Below are 20,841 nucleotides of genomic sequence, written 5' to 3'. Positions count from 1 at the left end.
TGTTAGTGCCTTAGTAAGAGTTTTTGCAAGAATTGTGACATGATTTGGTTTGGAAGTCTTAAGGTATTTGAGGTGTCTTGCATTTAAATTATCAAGATGCCACATATTCTAATGTGATCATGAGTCACTTAATTGCTAGTGGCTTTTTGCCACGTGGGGTGGGATGGGGTTCTTTTTAATCTTTATCACTTATTAGGTAATTAGGTAATGCCCTGTTACTAAGTAATTAACCAATTACCCGCATTATTAAAAATTACCTCAAATTACTTAAAATTCTAATTATTTTTAATATACTTTATACATTATACTACTATGATCATATGGTACATTGCATGGTACTAGTCCATAAGTATTGGGTATTATAGCTCGGACCGTATTTTATCCAAATTCGACAACCTTTAACGAAATTCATTTTCTTTAATTCGTGCACCCTTTCCTTCATGACACTTACTTATTGCTTGTTATAAATAGCATAAATATGCTAACCTCAAGATAATCTCACCTCCGAGTCTATGTCAATTAACTGAAGACGAAACTTTAATGTACAAGAAACGCGAGATGTAACATCCTTCCCACCTTATAAAACATTCGTCCTCGAATGTTTACTCTTATGTCAGGACCCAAGCTGGAGGGTCATGACTAGCACCCGGGCCATATTTGCCAAGAACCAACGTACATCTTATCTAACCTTTCTTATTATCTTTAAGGGCCGACGAGATCAATATAAATGGTATACATGGATCATGAACAACCATTAATGAAAGATAATGGCATGAACATACCTAACATGGGATGACCAGACAATCAAGAAACTATATATAAGGTACGAGCTACCATGCTGCCATAAAAAACTATATAACAAAAATCAGTCGACAAGGCATACCAGACTATACATGAGTCGACACCTGTGTATGAGCCTCTAAAGGAACATAAGTGCTACAAAATTGCCGGAACAGGGCCCCGACATACCCATGATGTCTATAACAAAAATGCATACCAAGACCACGGTAAGTCCGGAGAAGGGATCTCGCCAATAACTGCTGAACTGGGCAATCTACTGTGGTGGGGGAGTTGCGTCAACCCATCTATCAGGACCTGCAGCATGACATGCAGCATCCACAAATAAAAAAGACGTCGATATGAATAAAGTATTAAGTATGTAAGGCAGAGAACCATGAGTACGAATAGTAATGTAAGTAGAGATAGAGAATATACAACCTATAACATCTGGGTACCTCTAAGGGCTACTGACATGAAATGCATGATACATATGTATATATACATACACTTTTAAAACATACGCCTCTGTGGGCATCATCATCATCATATCGTACCCAGCCGTAAAAGGCTCGGTAAAAATGTACCCGACCATCATAAGGCTCGGTAGAATCGTACCCAGCCATGTGGAGCTCGGTAAAACCCAACTGATCAGTGGTTGCACAATAGGTACCGTACCCGACCATCTATAGCGTGGCTCGATAGAGTAAAATAGATTCATATATATAATGCATGCTGGACTCATTGGAATAATATTCTAAACCTTTCGGAGTGACGTAAGGCCGGTATCCTCTGTACACATTATTAAGACTAACTCTTCATCATAAATCTTATAATAATCAGGAAGTACCAACAACATTGATAACATAACAATAAGATAAGCAACATCAACATCAATCGCTCCAAAAGAAGGGATACAATATAAGTACTACTAGGTTCTAAGAGTAGAGTATCTTTCAAAGCTCGTTCATTACATTATGTACAATCGGAGTCGTGCAAAAGAAGGAAAGGTTTAGCCTCAAATACCTTGTATATACTGCCCAACCTCAAGCTAGGCAAATATCACGACTCCTTATTCTATAATAGGATAAATGACACTATTGTTACCATTTAAGCGTCGTAACTATTATGTGTCGACCGTAACCTATTTTACGATGAAACAGACAAAACCTCCCCGATTTATATGACTTCTCACAAGTCAAAACAATCACCAAACAGCCCAAACAATATCAATAATAATCATATTGAGCTTCTCAAAACAGTCCACCAACCAACAACATTACTACCAAACCTTTCAATATATATTTCACAAGTTCTAGCTTCAATGACTTAGCTGTAACTTGGATTATCTTAAATATGTAGAGTAAGAGGTTCCTTACCTTTAAACAGAAAGAACAACTCCAATTTGACCTTAATTGTCCCTGAAATATCCCTCCAATGCTGCCACAAGAACAAGGAAGCGAGACTAGCAATCAATTAGGGTTTTTCGGCACTAGAATCACTTTAGAAGACTTGAAACCACCTAGGGTTGATATTAAAAACTTGAGGAAGTATTTACAGAACATAACCCACTTAAAAAAACCTCCCACATGAGCTGTAACAATACAAAAATGAGCAACAACAAGAAGAACAAGAAACTTACTAGTGCCACGGGATTTCCGACACTTGATTTGTGTCGTTTGCCCTTTGTTTGGGTCTTGGATCATGAGAGAAACTTGAGAGAATGTTTTTAGGGTTCTAAGGTCAGAATACACTGAAAACGAATGACTTAAAATGGGTTTGCGGCATCTTATATATACCCATATGTCTTAAACCGCCTATGTGGGTCCCATAGAGAGCTGTTTGGCGCAGTCTTGCAAAAATGCGAATATCTCTCTCCTCCGAGATCGTATCGATAAACGGTTTAATGCGTTGGAAACTAGACTCATAGATCTTCAATTTAGTGAGTATACCACCCCATAATTCAAAGTCAATTGGTAGAAACACTTAGTAACATTTGACATAAAGTTTAAGTAAAATTATGAACCTAAGTTGCGACAACTTCTGTCGACCTTTGTTTCATAACTCGTTTGACTTCAAGACTTATGATACGGATATTATATGATTCAAATAACTTAAAACACAACCTTTTGAGTATATTAAGCATCTCTAGGTTTATCCGAAAATACGGGTTGCAACATCCTTGATTTGTTTAACTTCTAATACTTGTTAAACACCCTTATACACCCTTGTAGAATTTAAGAACAATATGATTAACTTCTTATCATCTTAAAGATAATCTCTGTTGACTACCTTATGGCATGAACTAGCATACGTGAATATGGGTTGTAATGTCACGACCCAAACCGAAGGGCCGCGATGAGCACCCAGTGCCTTACTCAACCGAGTACCGACGTAACATATCTTTCTTATCATACTCTCAGGGGTAAATGAGCCAGAAAACCTGTCATGAGATAACAAGAACAAAAAATAAGGGAATACTCAACATATGACGACCCAACATGATATACAAACTTATACATGTGACATACGGGCCTATAAGGCCAACATGACCATTTGTAAACTCAAAACATAGGCCGACAAGGCCATACAAGTATCGATACACATGACATCTGTTTACAAGCCTCTAAGAGTACATAAAATCATAAAGGTCGGGATAGGGCCTCACCATACCAATCAATACATATCCAGAGCATACTGACCAAATAGGCAACTCCGGAGCAAGTGAAGTGCACCAACAACTTCCGCTGAGCTAATAGCCTACTAGGAGGACTGTCAACCTATCAATCGGGACCTGCGGGCATGAAATACATGATCCCCAGGCAAAAGGGATGTCAGTATGAATAAAGTACCGATTATGTAAGGCAGGAAAGCATAAATAAGAACAGTAATGTAAAGAGAGATAGAGGAGATACAACCTGTAACATCTGAGTGCCTCTGGGGGCTACTTACATGAAATGCATAATACATATATATACATAAACTTTTAAAAACATACGCCTCTGTGGGCATCATCATCATCATATCGTACCCGGCCTCAAAGAGGACTGGGTAAAATTGTACCCGACCATCATAAGGCTCGGTAAAATCATACCCGGCCACGTGGAGCTCGGTAAACCCAACTGAGCAGTGATTGCACAATAGGTTCCATACCCGGCCGACTATAGCACGACTCGGTAGAGTAAAATAGATACTATATATAATGCATGTTAGACTTATGGAATCACATTCTAAACCTTTCGGAGTGACTTAAGGTCGTTGCACCTTCGATTAATATTATGGACATCCATACCCTCAATATGAACCTCAGTAAGATTCAAGGATCATACAAACTTGCTTAGAATAACTTTATAAGGAAAGAACAACATGGACAACCTTAGTTGCTAGGAGTAGATCCGTTATGAAATACCTGCCTTAATGTGTACTAAGCTTCCCATTGACTTATGACTGAGAGTGTCTGCCATAACATTGGCTTTACCGGGATGGTACAATATCTCGACATCATAATCTTTCAATAATTCAAGCCACCTACGCTGCCTCAAATTCAACTCCTTCTGCTTGAAGATGTATTGTAAACTCTTGTGATCTGTGTAGATGTCAACATGGACGTCGTATAAGTAGTGTCGTCATATCTTCAAAGAATATATTACTGCAGTCAATTCCAAATCATAGGTCGAGCAATTCTTTTCATGCTTCTTCAATTTCGATCTCTCTCTTGAAATGACCCTCGAGCCAACGAAATCGGGTAGCCCCGATTTCTACCGTATACAAATACTAATGGATTTCTTGTTCTTTCGTTTTGTTTTTCAATTGCATAAGCCTAAGATGTGGTTATAATTTCTTGGAGTCACTTAAACATAAATGTCATACTATATAAAAAAAAGGACAGAGAAGAGTCAGACCACAAAGGTCGCAGCTTTACTCTGCATCTGTTTCCATGACTTGAACCCGTGACTCCTGATCACATGGAGGTAACTTTACCAGTTACTCCAAGGCTTCCCTTCAAATATCATACTATACAAAACAAAAATTATAATTCAAACACTTAGGATGAAATCACAACTTTGGTCAAATACATAGTCTAGCTACTACCCCAGAATTTATTCTACAATAGACTGAAGCAAGTTCCAGCTGATACATATTCCCAAATTGTCAATTACAACACAATACAATCAAGTGGCTTGTGACATTATTTTACCAGCTCCATTAGGTCCTTGAAATTTTTGGTTGGACTCCCATCTGATTTCACAGCTTCTATTGCTCTTTCTTTTAGCCCTTCAACATTTTGCCTTAATACCTTCCCTTTATCCTCACTGAAAAAGGCATCCAATGCACTCATTGTTCCACTTTTGGTGAAAATTCCACCTTCAATTTGTAAACCTATTTGCCAAACACTTTCCACCATTCTACTATTCAGCTTTTGGTCCCCGAAAAATGGCCTACAAATCATAGGCACACCATATGATATGCCTTCCAAAATAGAATTCCAACCACAATGTGTTACGAAAACACCAACAGCAGAATGTGCCAAGATTTCCAACTGGGGTGCCCAAGAAACTATTTTTCCAAATTCCTTTGTTCTTTCAAGAAACCCTTTAGGCAAAATCTTGACCCCATTTTCTCTTAGTGACCAAAGAAAAGGTACCCTTTTAGCTTCTAATGCTTCTGCTACTGCCACAATTTCATTAGGGGGTAGTGTTGTAACAGTTCCAAAACTAAGATAAACCACTGATTTTTCCTTTTGTTTCTCAAGCCAAAAGATGCAACCACTTTCATCAGAATTAACATCTAAGACTACTTTCTTTGATGATTGTAGAACTAAAGGGCCAATGTTGAGCACCTTTTGAAGCTTTGATTCGAGGTCGTTGTTAATTATTGGATCCAATTCCTCAAAAGAATTCAGTACAACAGCAGTTGCTTTGTGCAAATTTAAAGCCATGTTATATAGCATAGATGGCATTGGCCCCTCCAAATTCTCAGCTACAACTTCTGGTGGCATGTCACTGATTTTTAAAGTTGAAGAAAAACCTGGTATAGTTGATAATGTTTCCTCGTTGGATCGAATTAAATCAGTGTATAAATGAACAGATAAAGAACCAGAACCAGCAGTCCAAAAAGCAATCCAGGGGACATTCATTTTCTCAGCCAATTTACAAGAAAACCATAAGAAAGCATCACTTAAAATGCAAGAAAATTTCACCCCACTTTCCTCCTCTGCCATTTTCATAACTTTCTCAAAATTACTAGGTGTTGCGTTTATAAAAAGCTCAATGGCTTCACGTCCAATAGGGGTAGTGCCATTGGTTTCTATGACACCATCCCAAACATTGTAGATTTTAATGTTTTCTGGTTTTGAAAATTTGGAGAAGATTGAGGAGTTGGATTGTGATGTGTTGAAGAAGGAAAATAGTGTATTTGATGGTAAGAATGGAGATAGTTTTTGGACAAGAGTGAGTAAAGGAGTTGCATGGCTACCAAAAGGGAAAGCAAGAAGTGCAATATGAAGTTGAGAAGTAGTCATTCTTTGTTTTTCTCTTTAGTTTATTAGTCAAGTGAAGGTTTAGGCAATTTCATGTTTGTTTATACAGTTTTGTAGTAGTAGTAGTACTAGTTTTAATGTGGCGTAGAAAAGATGACTAGTTGTTGTCCTTTCTTGTGGGGGTTGAAAATATCACCTACCATCAATGGGGGTTGATCAGTTGATGCATGCCGTGACTTACTCGATATTTTTATGTTTGGTAAAAGTTTAGGAAAACGACAATAATCGCTTTGAAAATAACAGTCAAATATATATATAATTTTTTATACTTTTACGACTACTGAATGTAAATGATTTTAGCAGCGGACTAAAAGTGATCTTTGCCCGAAAATTTACTCACTTTTAGCTAGCGTTTGGACATAATTTTGGTTGAAACTTGAAAAATGAGTTTTTAAAATTATGTTGAAAAATAATTTTTGGAAGTTGAAGTTGTGTTTGGACATACATTTTATTTGCAAAAAAAACTGAAATTTTGTAAGTGGAAGAAAATTTTTTACCCAAAAACTGGCTAAACCATTTTTAAGAACTTGAATATTTTTTTGAAAAACTGATCATATTCTATAAACATTATTTTTAATTTTTCTTTCAAAATAAACCGTTAAAATCTATGGCCAAATGGGTACTTAGTTTTTGTGTCGTACTATATCACTATATTATATTATGGTTAAGAGAAAAATGAGATAAGAATGGTGTATGATTTAGTGAATGTTTTGAATGTCAAATGACGCCAATTTAACAAGGTGTCTCCCCCTACGTATTATTTGTACATCATGTTTTTTTATAATTTTATAACTTAAAAAAATAATTTTTTAGATCTTTTATTTGTAAAAATAAACTTTTTACGTATAAAAATAAATCTCTCGTGTAATAAAAGAGATAAGATCGTAAAATTAAAAATAAGTTTGTAAATATTCGCGAAATTGATCCCAAATTTTCTTTCATTTTATTTTGACCTTTTTGATTGTTTTCGGAGAGGTGGGTAGGTACATCAAATGGCTGTAAAGCAACTGTTACCGACCCAATTGTAGACCCACAAATTTGAGCTGGTAGGATTTAATGTAGATTTTGCAAACACGAATTCAGTACTCCTACTTGTTAAGCATATAAATCTACTACTCCCTACAACACTACTTGCTTTATTTGCATACTCTTTTGGACGTGGAAACTTGGATACCGCAATTTTCAGAAACGTCAGTACTTTCCTTTGTTTTTTTTATCGTGTAAATATCTTGACCGCTCAACATGGAAACAAACAGTGTACGTGGACTTGTGTGGAAAGTGCTATAGGTATAATAAACTAGTAATTGTCGGCACGGACGTAATAAGTTAAATGATGTCATTTATGCAACTTTGCATTAGGTTATGCTTCATTTAAAAATATAAATAAATCATATGTATGCTATTTTTAAAGTTTTATTGGGATTTGGTTTTAGGCTTTTAGCTTCTCAAATAGAGATTTTATAAGGGCATCTCCAGCCCTTCCCGGTTTCTCCACAATGGAGCCATTTTTTTTATCAAAATGCATTTCCAATCCTCTATTATTTTTGCCTTCAAAATGGGGATGAATAATATCACTTCAAATCACCTCCATTACTATTTATCCTCATATTATTATTATTTTTATTATTTATCTCTTTTAATTTACCTATTATATTTATGTAATATCTTTATAATATTAATTTTATATTTTAACTTTGGCATATAATTTTGATAAATTATTCGTGCATTTATTATTTTTATGTAAAATTATAAGTTAATTTTATTATAAGTTATAATTGTATATGAAAATTATATAATCATCTCAAAAATGAATGGTGCAAATATAAAAGGAAAAAGGCCATTATTGCCCCTATACTATTAGAATTTAAGCATGTTTGTCCCCTGTTACATTAGTTCAATTCCCACCCTACTGTTAATAAAGTTTATGTAATTACCCCTAACCCTATCGCCTCGTCGATGTGGCAGCTGACCCCCTCTCTTTTTTCCAAGTTAGCTGCCAACTCAGACTTCCACTAACTTTTAATACCCAAAAACCAACGGCTATTTAGTCTCCCAATCCTAAGTTCACTCCCGGTAATTTGATCCGTACCCAACGTCTTCTTTTCTCCCCCAAAATATGCTCCATTGCTAAGAATTTAGGGCTCGACTGGAATCTTCCCAAAATTTCTCTTTTCTTCATTCTCGTCGTAGCTTTGGTTGATAAATGTCGCAAGGTAACTATTCATCACAGATTAGGTGTTGCTGCGGTAGTATAGCCAACCACTTCACTTCGTCTACTCCATATAACTCTAGAAGAAAATTCTACAAATGTTCGAGGCCTAAGGTTACCATATTTTTTAGTTTTTTATTTATTTATAATTTTACTGTAATTTTGAAATCTACAAGTTTAGACTTTTGTAATTATTACCTAAATGTTCTTTTTGAATCATGGACAACCTAGTTCATGTGGGTTTTGGGAATGGGAATATGAAATCTTCCCGCAAAGTGATTGGACTAATATTAAAGATGTAACTTTGTCGATGGAGGAAATTAAGATGCAAATGGACAAATTGAATAATGAAGTAATTGCCATGAAGGCTATACACCAATATGAAGTGGATAAAGTCGTCAAGTTGGAAGATAAACTTGCAAAGACAAGGATGTTGCCTATGATTTCTTGGGGACTATTTGTTGGTTATTTGGAAACCTCGATGATGAAGTGACTTTTTTGAGTTTTATATGTGTAGCTGACTTTTAGGTCAATTAAGTCATGTTGTAGTAATATTCTAATTTATAGTAGAATTTGTTGCTTTCCAGCAATGTTGTTTGATGATGATATTATTGTAGTATTTGTTGGTTAGTTTTCCCCCTTATTGTATACCCTAAAGCAAGAGCTTTTTTCTCCAAATCCTAAAGATGTTTGTTTTCTTTATAAGATATGATAGTATATTATTGGTCCCTATATTATTTAGTGTACAGAAACTTTAAGGTTCAATTTCCAGCCATGCTGTACAGATTCTATTTTGGCATGTTGAATAAATACATTCCAAGTGCAAAACTGGAAAACAAAAGACATAAAAGACAACAGCAATCCAAGCTGCAGATTCTAAATGGCATGTTCTAAATTGCTTCCAATCCACTTCATTTGACATAAAAGACAGCAGCAAGTATAAATTGTTGTATAATTACATAACTGGAAAATTGAAATTAAAAAGGGAACAAAATGGACAATAATTAATTGAACACCAACTGTTAACATTCATAACATTCATCATCTATCAACATTCATAAAGTGAGTTTAATAAGACAACTGAATACCATATTATAACCCCAAAAGATGTCTATAACCTAGTTATATCATGGCATCCAAATGTCACAACTAAAGAACCACAACCAAAATATAGAGTTTACTGACATGGCAGTAATAACAACACATACAAAAATTTACAAATGTTCAATACTAGAAGCAACGTCCCATCACTTTTGCTCCTTACCACTGCCCTTTCTTGCTTTCAACTTGTTTAGCCTTTGTATCAACTGATTTCCAGTGATGGCAGATTTTCCCTACCATGTTAGGCCTTTTGCTGAGAAAGTAATCTTTGAAGGCTGACTTGCACCATTTGAATCACCAAAAAATCCAATTTGCCTCGTTGCAATTGGTACACTTTGCTGCCTCAGCTGGAGTCTTGTCCTTGCTTCTGAGATGCTCTTTGGTCTTATAGCTTTCTCAGGCTTAGGTTCAAAGTTAAGGATCTCAAAATCTGGATCATTACTAGTTGGAAGCTGCCTTTGAACTGTAGGGGTGGCATAAACACAAAGTTGCTGGACTGAGTGTTTTGACTTGGCTGTGGTGCTTATAAATGGAAGTCATCTTCAGTTGTAATATCTGCAGCAGCTGGTGATGTAGGCTCTTCAGCATCAGGTTCATCAACCAAAGTTCTTTGTTTTTTTTTTCTACTTTCCCCTTGAATTGCCACCCATTAGTTATTTTCCTTTAGAGTACTATTACCAAATCGAACACAATTATATGTTAGAACAAGGCAGGATAAAATAGAAGTTCAAAGTTATTGTTCAAGAGATATATTACATTGGCACATCCACTAGCATTATGTCTAGGTTCTCCACAGTTATTACATGTCATTACTCTCCCTTTTTTGGATTGAAACCATTGCTCTTGTCTATTAGTTGATTCATTTGTGCCTCTTGTTCTTTTTACTTTTGGCCTGCCAACCTGCCTTACAAATTCAGGTGGTTCCATATTCTAGGAGGGCTCTAACTTCTAAAACTTTTCTCCTCTCATAGGTTGTAACTCGTAAGAATAAGTCTGCAGATATACCTCTTTTGAAAGGTACCAGTGAATCTAACTTAAAGGATCAACCTTCTTGTATAGTAGGGCACATATTGCAAGAGGACATGGGAATCCACAAAGGTCTCATGTCCTGCAAGTGCATTTTTTTGCCCCCAAATTAACAATGTGCCTATCACTACCTTATGCCACCTCATAACCTTGGTCAGCATTGCCCTTCACATGACACTTTTGTACAATCCTCATGAATTGGTTATACAAATTCAAAGTCTTGGGACTGTATTCACTTTCCCACCCCATTACTTCAGCTTCATTATCATTCAACATATTCATAACCTTGATTCTGATCTCCTCCAACATCTTTATAATTGGCTTGTGTCTAGCTTGCAATATCCATGCATTGAAGGACTCGGTCAGGTTATTATCAACTGACTAGTTCTTGCAGGCAGTATCAAAGAAGGCCCTACTCTAGCAAGTAGGTGGATACTTTAACAGATCTTTAACAACAACTTTACCATCATCATCCACTTGGCTCATACTCTTCAACTGATCTTGGAAGTCCTCTTCATAGATACTCCAAGCTACCCACCACAGATATTTTTTGTATTCTCCAGATCCACATCTCTTGTACCAGTTTGCTTTTATGTGTCTAACACAAAATCCGTGGTGTGCCTCAGGAAGAATTGTTGAGATTGAATCAATAAGCCCCTGCATATAAAGGAAAGAAGAAGTATGAGAATCTATATTTATTAAATTGGTAAAATAATAAAGTTAAAAAAATAAAGTAAAGTGTTCATACCTTTTGCATATCTGAGATAAAAGTGATGCCTTCACCCATCTTAAGGTCCAGTGACATTTGTAAATGACTTAAAAACCACTTCCATGTGAATTTTATTTCTTTATCCACAATAGCCCAAGATAATGGATAAAAGTGGTTTGCAGAGTCTTGACCAACTGCCACCAATAGCTGACCCTTAACTTTCCCTTTCAAAAAAGTTCCATCCAACCATATAAAGGGCCTCAACCCACTCTTAAATCCCATCTTCATTACATGAAAACATATGTACATCCTTAGGAACCTTCTCTTGCTTTCAGCAAGAGCATCCTTTGATAAGTTAACTACCACATCACTTCCAGGATTACTAAACTTCAATTCATTAACATATGCCACCAACTTATTACATTCATCAGTAAAACTACCTTCCAGATTCTCCAACCTTCTATTAAAGTATTCAACAATGGTCTTGGAATTAACCCTATGATTCTCAAATGCAGGTTCACAAGTGTGCTCATCATATAAAGTCCTGAATTCAGCTGCACCCCCTGAAGTATTCCTAGATATGTGACATACAAAAGGGAAGCCAGCTTCACAAATGTATCTAAGCCTAGTTGGGTCACTTTTAGCTTGCTCTAACCCATAACCATTTGCAAGTGTATACATATTTATTATTTTCCTAGCCTCAGCAATATCTTTGAATGTCATTGACCTACCCAACTCTTTATAGTCAGTCAATTTATCATTAATATCTCTATTCTTTTGTTTAAAAAGTCTCTCTAGTGTATCACAATCATAGTTTGAAGAAACAACATATTCATTGTCATCACAATTATCACTTTTATCACAATCAGTGTCAGCTTCAAGTTCATCATGCTCATTGTGATGGAGTATATTAGGTACATTAATACTTGGCTCACATTCCTCTACAGCAAATAAGTTAATAACATTAAACTGGTTGTTCACAAAGTTCAGTAAAGTCCTAATGCCATAATCACCTTTTATTTCATAGTATGTACCAGAAGGACCATTAACTATTAGTTATTGGATTCATATATACCCCAAGTTAGAAACATATTCATCCACTAAATCATTATAGGAAAGCAAGTCAGAGTCAAAACCTTTCTTAATGTGCAAAATTTTTATTGAGTATGCTACGAGTGGTTTCTTGACCCACTCTCCACCATGATGAAAGACCAAATCCAGCAGGATCATTGTTAGTAAACTGCAAAATAAAGTAAGTTACAATTAATAAACTAATAGATACAAGGGAAAAGGCATAAAGGCAATAAAATAGAATCAACCATAAGTTGAATAAGTCAGTCAATATTAATAAACTAATAGATGCGGCCATAGATATGGAGGACCATAGATTAAAGTATTAAAGGCAATAAAGTGTCCCAGCCCCAACCTCCGATAAATAACGCACAAAAGAACAAATAAAAGCCAATATTAAAATTCTGATTCACTTATTTTCTATAAAAAACCAAAAGAAGTTGGGATCACAAAATATTAAAATTGAAACCCTAAACCACAAACAAACTATTCAATACCAGATGAGGCACATGCAAACAAAAAGAGTAAAATTAGGATTTAATACAAAAGCAAAACACACACTACAAGCTTGAAATTATTGACAAAGATAGGAGAAGTGAAAACCCTAACCAACCAAGAACTACTCTGTAAACCCTAACTTCAATAAATACCAAATTAGAAAAAATTAGAAACCCTATGACAACTACACACACCTATCAGCTTCAAATAAACGGAAAAGAAAAAGGGAACTGAAATCCCTAACCAACAAAGAACAAATCTCAAAGGGGTTCGAAATGCCAGTAAGAGCATCCTTGGAAAATATTTTTGGGATAAAACAACAAAGAGATAAAACTAACAAAACATCAAGTTTTTAGAGAAAAATATCTTACCCTTGATTGAAATCGCCACTGGAAGCAAGGATCCTGACCGGTTTGGTTCTCTCATTTTCTTTGATGTACCAGAAGGTTCGACCAAATGAGGTGAATAAATTATTTTAAGATGGGTTAATTCTATTTATTTAGTGGGCAAACGGTTACGGGTTACGGGTCAATCTGATTTAGGAGTGAGATTGGGTCAATTTGATTTAGTCGTTGGGTTTGGGTATTAAAAGTTAGTGGAAGTCTGAGTTGGCAGCTGACTTGGAAAAAAGATAAGGGGTCAGCTACCACATCGACGAGGCTTTAGGGTTAGGGCTAATTGTATAAACTTTATTAACGGTAGGATGGGGATTGAACATATAGTATAACGAGGGACAAACGTGCTTAAATTCCAATAGTACAGGGGCAATAATGGCTTTTTTCTCAAATATAAAATACTAGATGTTGCTAAAATTGAACTGTGTGAATATAAAATATTAGATGTTGCTAAAATTGAAAAGAAAAAATCACCGATTTGAGTAATTTTTAGCTCGACACAAAAAAATGAAGAACAAAGATACTCATTTTGCACTTAGTAATGCATTAATAGATCATTTATGGGAGCATACTAGAGGTAGATGTTGATTATTTATGTAATATTCAATATGAATTTTACCATAATGTAATATGTATTTAATTATCTTATATCTCAATGATTTCACTTTTATTTGAATTATCCGTTAATATATATACTCTATAATATTTACTTACAAATTATATTATTCAAAAATCTATGGTATAAAATAGTTTTATATTAAATTATAGGTGATGAATATGTAAAAAAGAAAAAAAAAAATAGATTTTCTTTACTGGAAATAAAAAATTAAATAAAAGATAATAATATAATATTGAAGAGAGAGAAGAATATAAAATAAAATATTCTTTTTTGGAGTAAAAAATAAAGTAATGGTTGGAGTAACTTTAATCCATTTTGGAGGAAAAAATGGAGGCAAAGGGTTGGAGATGGCCTAAGGAAAAAATTAATTTGTATTTGTTTCTGATGGGTTTACAATGCCTTAGCTTTGTATTTTGATGATCTGATAAACTTACAGTCAATGAAACGGATAAGGAACCCGACACACTTGATACACATCGCAAATTAACGGATTCCAGCTAATGTGAACTGCTACAACTTCAGAAGATAGAGAATCAACACAGGGACCTGATACCCTTGTGTTTCCTTGACAGCAGTACAAAGTCAACTGTCTACAACTGAAAAGTGACTGCCTGCACTGTACACAGAAATAGTGTAGTACAGTTCTGCAGTCACTTCTCATTTGTCTTACCAAGTGATTACATCATTCAAATGATGTCATCCATGTTGTATTAACATTAAACATTACAACAAAACATCACTTAAACACTTGAGAATTTATTCAAGCATTCAAGATCTGACATTCAAGCATTCAATTCTCAAGTACATCAAGAACAAAGTTTAACACCACTACGGACCAGTTCCTAGAGCTAGTAATTTGTATGTCCGTAGTTGAGTTGTAACTTTGTAATTATTCTTCATTGTAATTGTCACGCCCCGAACCTGGGCCTGGACGTAACACGACACTCGGTGCTTGACTACATGTGACCGAGTGAACCAACTGGCTGGCTGAATCAATATGTGATATCATAACATATTGAATGCAGAAGATAAACTAACATATGCTGATATACTGAAAGTCTGGATGATATAAATCAAAGTTCGGAAATCCTAATATAATTTTGAAACATATTTGTAGACAACCTAGATTAATATGAAAATCCTGTGACTTTGTCTAATTGTTACTCTAGTCTATGAAGCCTCTAATGAAGTACTGAAAACATTGACTGTCTGAAAATACTGAAGACTGTAGTAATAATAATGCCTCGAAAGAACTAGGGATCACCAAATAGCTGGTACGAGAATCCTAACGCTCTAAATCATCAACCTATAAATCATTAATTGCATCGTGAGATGCAGGACCCGGGCAAAAGGGACATCAGTACATTTGAATTGCACTGGTATATAAAGCAACTAAAATAAAGAATTATAATTGCTGAAACTAAAACTAAGCTGATAACTGAGAATTGATAATTGATAACTGAAATGATAACTATTGAAACCAAAACTGAAACTAAAACGGTAACGGATAACTGATAACTAATAACTAATAACTAATAACTGAACTGATAACTAATAACTGAACTGAACAAAGAAAGTAAGGATATGAATACTCCCTCTTCTGAATGATGAAAAACTTGTTTATCTGAATAAGCTATGGCCTCGGGCCCAATATGTATGTGCACAAGCTACGACCTCAGACCCAAAAATGCATAAAGCATAAACTACGGCCTCAGGCCCAAACATGCATAAAGCATAAACTACACCCTCAGGCCCAAATACAGGTGTTCAACATTCAGGGATTTAAAATCAGGAACTGAGAATCATACTGCAATACATGATAGTGAAGTACTGAATCACACTGAGTTACATGATACTGGAATACTGGATCACACTGAGTTACATAATACTGGAATACTGCATCACACTGAGTTACATAATATTAGAATACTGAATAGGACTAAATTGAGATATGTATTCTTGAACTGATTATGAATACTGAAACTTCAACTGTTATGGCATACTGAGTAATCTATCTATACTAAGACTCGGGGGCATCAAACCCAAGTCTATATTGAATACGCACTGATCTCACAACATTCAAAATGAAAATCATGAACGAGTTATGAAGCTAGAGAATAAAAGTTCTACAACTATTCAAGGAACTAGGCTAAACTATATTTCTGAGGCAATTAGTAACATCGTAAAAGAAACGTAGTGTAGGGAGAATTATTAACATTACCAAACATAAAGCGTTAGCCTCACATACCTTAAGTTCCTCCTCTTGAGCGTAATACAATATTCGCCAACCCTTTCAACTTTAATCTATATCAATACAAATCAAAGGGATTCCATATTAGCTATAATTCTCATGTTTTGGTTACTTAGGTATTTTTTCAAGCACTTGGTGACATAAAGCTTCATAGTCCTTATTAATGGTGTCTCTACACCCAATAACCCATTCTCTTGCTCCTAAATAAATTCTGAAGTCTCAAATGGTTATAATCAATATAATTCTTTATCATCATAAGGTAAACAACACTCTTAACCAATAATCAACAATCAACAAACCAAATCTATAATTTTTTTATGCTTTTATATCTGCCCATCAACTCATAACTGATGAACAGAGAGTCTATAATCATTAATCCAATGGTTTAATCAATTAGAGGGTGAAGACATTACCTTTTTTATGTTCAATCCCCTTGAATTCGAGTTCTAGGGTTCCTTCTCTCAACAATGATGTCCCAATTGAATATCTAATGATATTGAGGGTTTACCCATGTTAATAAGATATTGGAAAATTGAAATTAACTTAGAACCACCATTAGAACTTACCTTGGGTGGTGGAGGGACCCTTAAGGAGTTCGGTTTTTGAGAGTTCCCCTTTTTAGAGTAAGTTTTTATGTTTTGGCGTTGTGGGGGACGAAGTAGGGATTTAAAATAGTCCCCAAGTGTGCCCCAATGCACCTGCAAGCTTGACCACACACCCGACCGCACAAAATGGCAGTAACACTATCATAGGTGCACGGCCGCGCTCGAGGCACGCGTATTTCATACTGTTCTGTAAAACGTACATAACATTTTGCACAAAGATCCATTTGGGGTCCATAACATATCGTTGGAATGCTATTTCAAAGGTCTACAACTTTTGTGTTTTGTGCTATCCCAAATAACCTACATGTTTTTCACTAAACCTTCTATAAAACCAACCTTTTGTAAACTTCGTAGATTTTATCGAATCTTATGCACCTCATTCTCTATCTTGATTCTAAAACAATTATTTTCACCCATATTCATCCCTCTAGGACTTCATATGTCTAAAATATCAGATTAATACCTATTTAACATATCCACACCTAGTCCGAATTTATGGGGTGTTACATTATCTCCCCCTTTGGATCATTCGTCCTCGAATGATTGTGCTGACTGTAACTTCTGCTAACTCCGGACCTTAAACGGGTTTGGTGGAAACATGAACTTTTACTGACACTTGCATACTAAACTGAATGAATACATGATTACTGAACTATTTAGATACTTAACTTAATGACTACTGCATAGACTGAATATTGGTCCCGCTATGGATACGTGAATACTGAACTAACATGGATATATGAATATTAAACTGGCACGAATATTCAAGTTTGAACTAACATCAATATCAGAGTACTAAGCTAGCATGAATATCTAAGTATTGGACTAACATGATTAGTTGAGTATTGAACAGACATGAGCATATGAGTACTGAACTGACATGAGTATCTGAGTACTGAACGGACATGAGTATCTGAGTACTGAACTGACATGAGTATCTGAGTACTAGAAACTTGAATGTTATAACATGACACGTTAAATACTGGACGTACCACTGCTAATTCTGGTGGCAACTCCAACTCATAAGCTAATTGACCGATCCTTCGCAAGATTCATTATGGACCAATATAGCATGGACTATCCTTCCCCTTCTTCCCAAATCTTATAACGCCTTTCATAGGCAAAAATTTCAGAAACACCCAATCATCAACTTGAAACTCTAGGTCTCTATGCCACACTCTCGAATAGGACTTTTGGCGGCTCTAAGCTGTCTTCAAATGCTCTTGAATCAACTTAACTTTCTCCATTGAGACCAAATTTGGTCCCAACAACTCTGCTTCATCAACTTTGAACCAACCAATTGGCGATCTACACCTTTGCCCGTATAGAGTCTCGCACGTGCCTCTTGAAACTAGAATGGTAGGTGTTATTATTACCAAGGTCAATGAGAGGTATATGATCATCACAATTACGTGTAACATCAAGGAAATATCCTAAACTGTTTGAATAATGCGCTCTGCCTCGCCATCTTTCTGAGGATGAAAAACTTGTTCCTAATCCTTTATGAAAGAACTTCTAAGCATTCATTTTAAACTGAGCACCACAGTCCGAAATAACGGACAACGGAGCCCTATGCAATCAGACGATTTTCTGAATGTACAACTTGGTATAATCTTCTACTGAATCTGTAGTTTTTATTAGCAAGAAGTGCACTGACTTGGTAAGTCGATTTACAATCACTCTATCAAATCATGCTTCCAAATTGAGCAAGATAATCATGTTATACATTCCATATTTACCGTCTCCACTTAAAATATGTGTATTATGTGGTAAAACACTGGGCTTTCTGCTGCTTGACTTTCACTTACTAATAATTCAGACACTTGGCCATAAAGTCTGCAATGTTTTTTTTCATGCCGTTCCACCAATAAATATCCTTAAGGCCATGATACATCTTTGGGGAACCTGGATGGAAAGAATACCTGGAATTATGGGCTTCTAACATGATCTTCCCTCTTTAAGTCCATCTATATCTGGAACACACAATCGGTCTTGGTACCTCAGAGTACCATCATCTCCCCCTTGTATAAAAACCATCATCTTATGCTTGTGAATCCCCTCTTTCAGCTACAATAAGTAGGTATCATCAAACTATTTCTCCTTCACTTCGGCTACTAAGGAGGAACAAGTCATATTCTAGACAAAAACTCTACTATCTTTGGAGTACACAAATTGATCTCCTAGAACTTTTTTCACTAGAGTTCTTGTATCCACCTCAATCATGAGTTATACTTCCCATACTTGATTAACATCTTAAGCACTTCCTGAAAACACTTATAGTATTATTGTGAACTAAGTCTTTGACGTGTACTCTAAATTTGAGAGTCTCATGCAATGGCACTACCCTGATAACACATAAATAGGTATGATTTTATAGCTTTTTTGTGGTCACTTTATCATCAATAACTAAACTCGGTGATCATTCTACTCACTTTGTGTTCCTTACACATGCTAGCCATAATCCCTGTGGTAATTATACAATTTCCCCTCATTACCGAACTGATTTTCTTTTTCATATCCCATGCTAACTATTCAAGTTTCAAATCTCCATCTGGACTTACTGATGGTTTTCACATCACCCCTTAGACCAAAGTTTTATACTTGGGGATTCTTCCTTTTTTTGTTGGGATCCAAATAACTTTCCTTATTTTCTGTAATTCTTTACACTCTACGTCAATAACGACTCATTTTCCAACTTACTTCTGAGAAATCTCTTTTTACTAGGAAAAACTAAATTATTCACATAACGGAAAGCTAATGTATTCACAACTACCATACACAATCTTAATAATTTAACTCTGCTTACACTGTCAATCTTGGAGAAACCATATTTCGATAATTCTTAAAGGCTATTCTACTATAGTTTGCTCTCTTACTGCTAGCTGATTGTTTTTCCCACTATCACCGTACTTCGGATTTAACTTAAACTTTTTGGGTTCTAACATGCGTTCGGTATTTCAAACTGTCATCCACTCACTAGAGTTAACCTGGCTAAGTGAATCAAATTGTGCCTCTACTAGCTCTGCTGAAATTGCTAATTCACTGTATCAACTCAAAACTTACTTATTATTCTTTTACTAAACACCTACTAGAATCACATTTTCTTGTTCTACTTTGCATAACTAAAGTAATGCATAAGGTTATTTCTAACTTCTCTCACCATCCGACCCTGTTCTACAGTCGCATACTTATCATTTTTTTTGGACCACGTACATGGATCACACTTGGGGAAAGTTCATATTTCTTAAACAAAAATAGCATATCTAACCCCAAACTTTCTATATAATATAAAATCATATTATACTATAAACATCCACGGTAATCACTTAGTCACATAACATAAGGGGAAATGCCATATCTTTTATCTTACATCAATAGCTGCTTCTTATAGTAGCTTACTAACGTGGTACTTCTAGTTCTGATTTGAATAAATATGAACAACTTAAAATCGTTCCCTGAAATTCACTATATTTGCATGAGTTATATGAAATCACATCTTTGGCAATAACAAACGTTGCTAACTCATAGGTATTTTACCCTTAGGCTCTTTTCAGTCCAAAACTATAGGGACCAATGCTAGGGTCTGACATCTGAACTATCATCATACAACTTGTGGCTCCATTTCCAAGAATTAAATGAAGTTGTTCTAGGATGTTACACCCCATCTTTTCATATGTGGAAGTCTGCCAAAAGTAAAATGATATAAGATCAGAAATGAGATATTACGTCCCGCATTTTCGTACGTTAAAGTTTCGTCATAAGCTAATCAACGTAAGTTCGGGAATTGGATTATTTTGAGATTATAAGCATTATGCTATTTCAAACAAGTGATGAGTAAATTCGTGAAGTTGAGAGGGTAAGCAAATCGACAAAAAAAAATTTGTCAAAGTTTGACGTTTTGGGATAAAATACGGCCCGAGCTAAAATACCCGATACTTATGAACTAATGTCATATAAGGTATCACATGAATATGATAGCAAGATGTATAAAGTGTGTTAAAAGTGAGTAGTATTTTGAGTAACTTGAGATAATTCTTGATT

The 20,841-nt window shown here is 35.3% G+C and overlaps 1 protein-coding gene across 1 annotated transcript; it reads right to left on the bottom strand.

Moving 5' to 3' along the window:
* Positions 1-4,628: 4,628 nt before the first annotated feature.
* On the bottom strand, positions 4,629-6,371 carry LOC104222537 (anthocyanidin 3-O-glucosyltransferase-like). The gene has a single exon (XM_009773776.2). It carries the CDS (start codon positions 6,296-6,298, stop codon positions 4,967-4,969), a length of 1,332 nt encoding a protein of 443 aa, XP_009772078.1. The 5' UTR covers positions 6,299-6,371; the 3' UTR covers positions 4,629-4,966.
* Positions 6,372-20,841: the final 14,470 nt, after the last annotated feature.

This window comes from Nicotiana sylvestris, chromosome 12, assembly GCF_000393655.2.
Source record: "Nicotiana sylvestris chromosome 12, ASM39365v2, whole genome shotgun sequence".
NCBI lineage: Eukaryota > Viridiplantae > Streptophyta > Magnoliopsida > Solanales > Solanaceae > Nicotiana > Nicotiana sylvestris.
This window is presented reverse-complemented; position numbering and strand designations above follow the sequence as displayed.

Bases quoted from the DNA above. Each gene is read 5' to 3' on its own strand.
- LOC104222537 (XM_009773776.2), bottom strand. From the start codon at position 6,298: ATGACTACTTCTCAACTTCATATTGCACTTCTTGCTTTCCCTTTTGGT.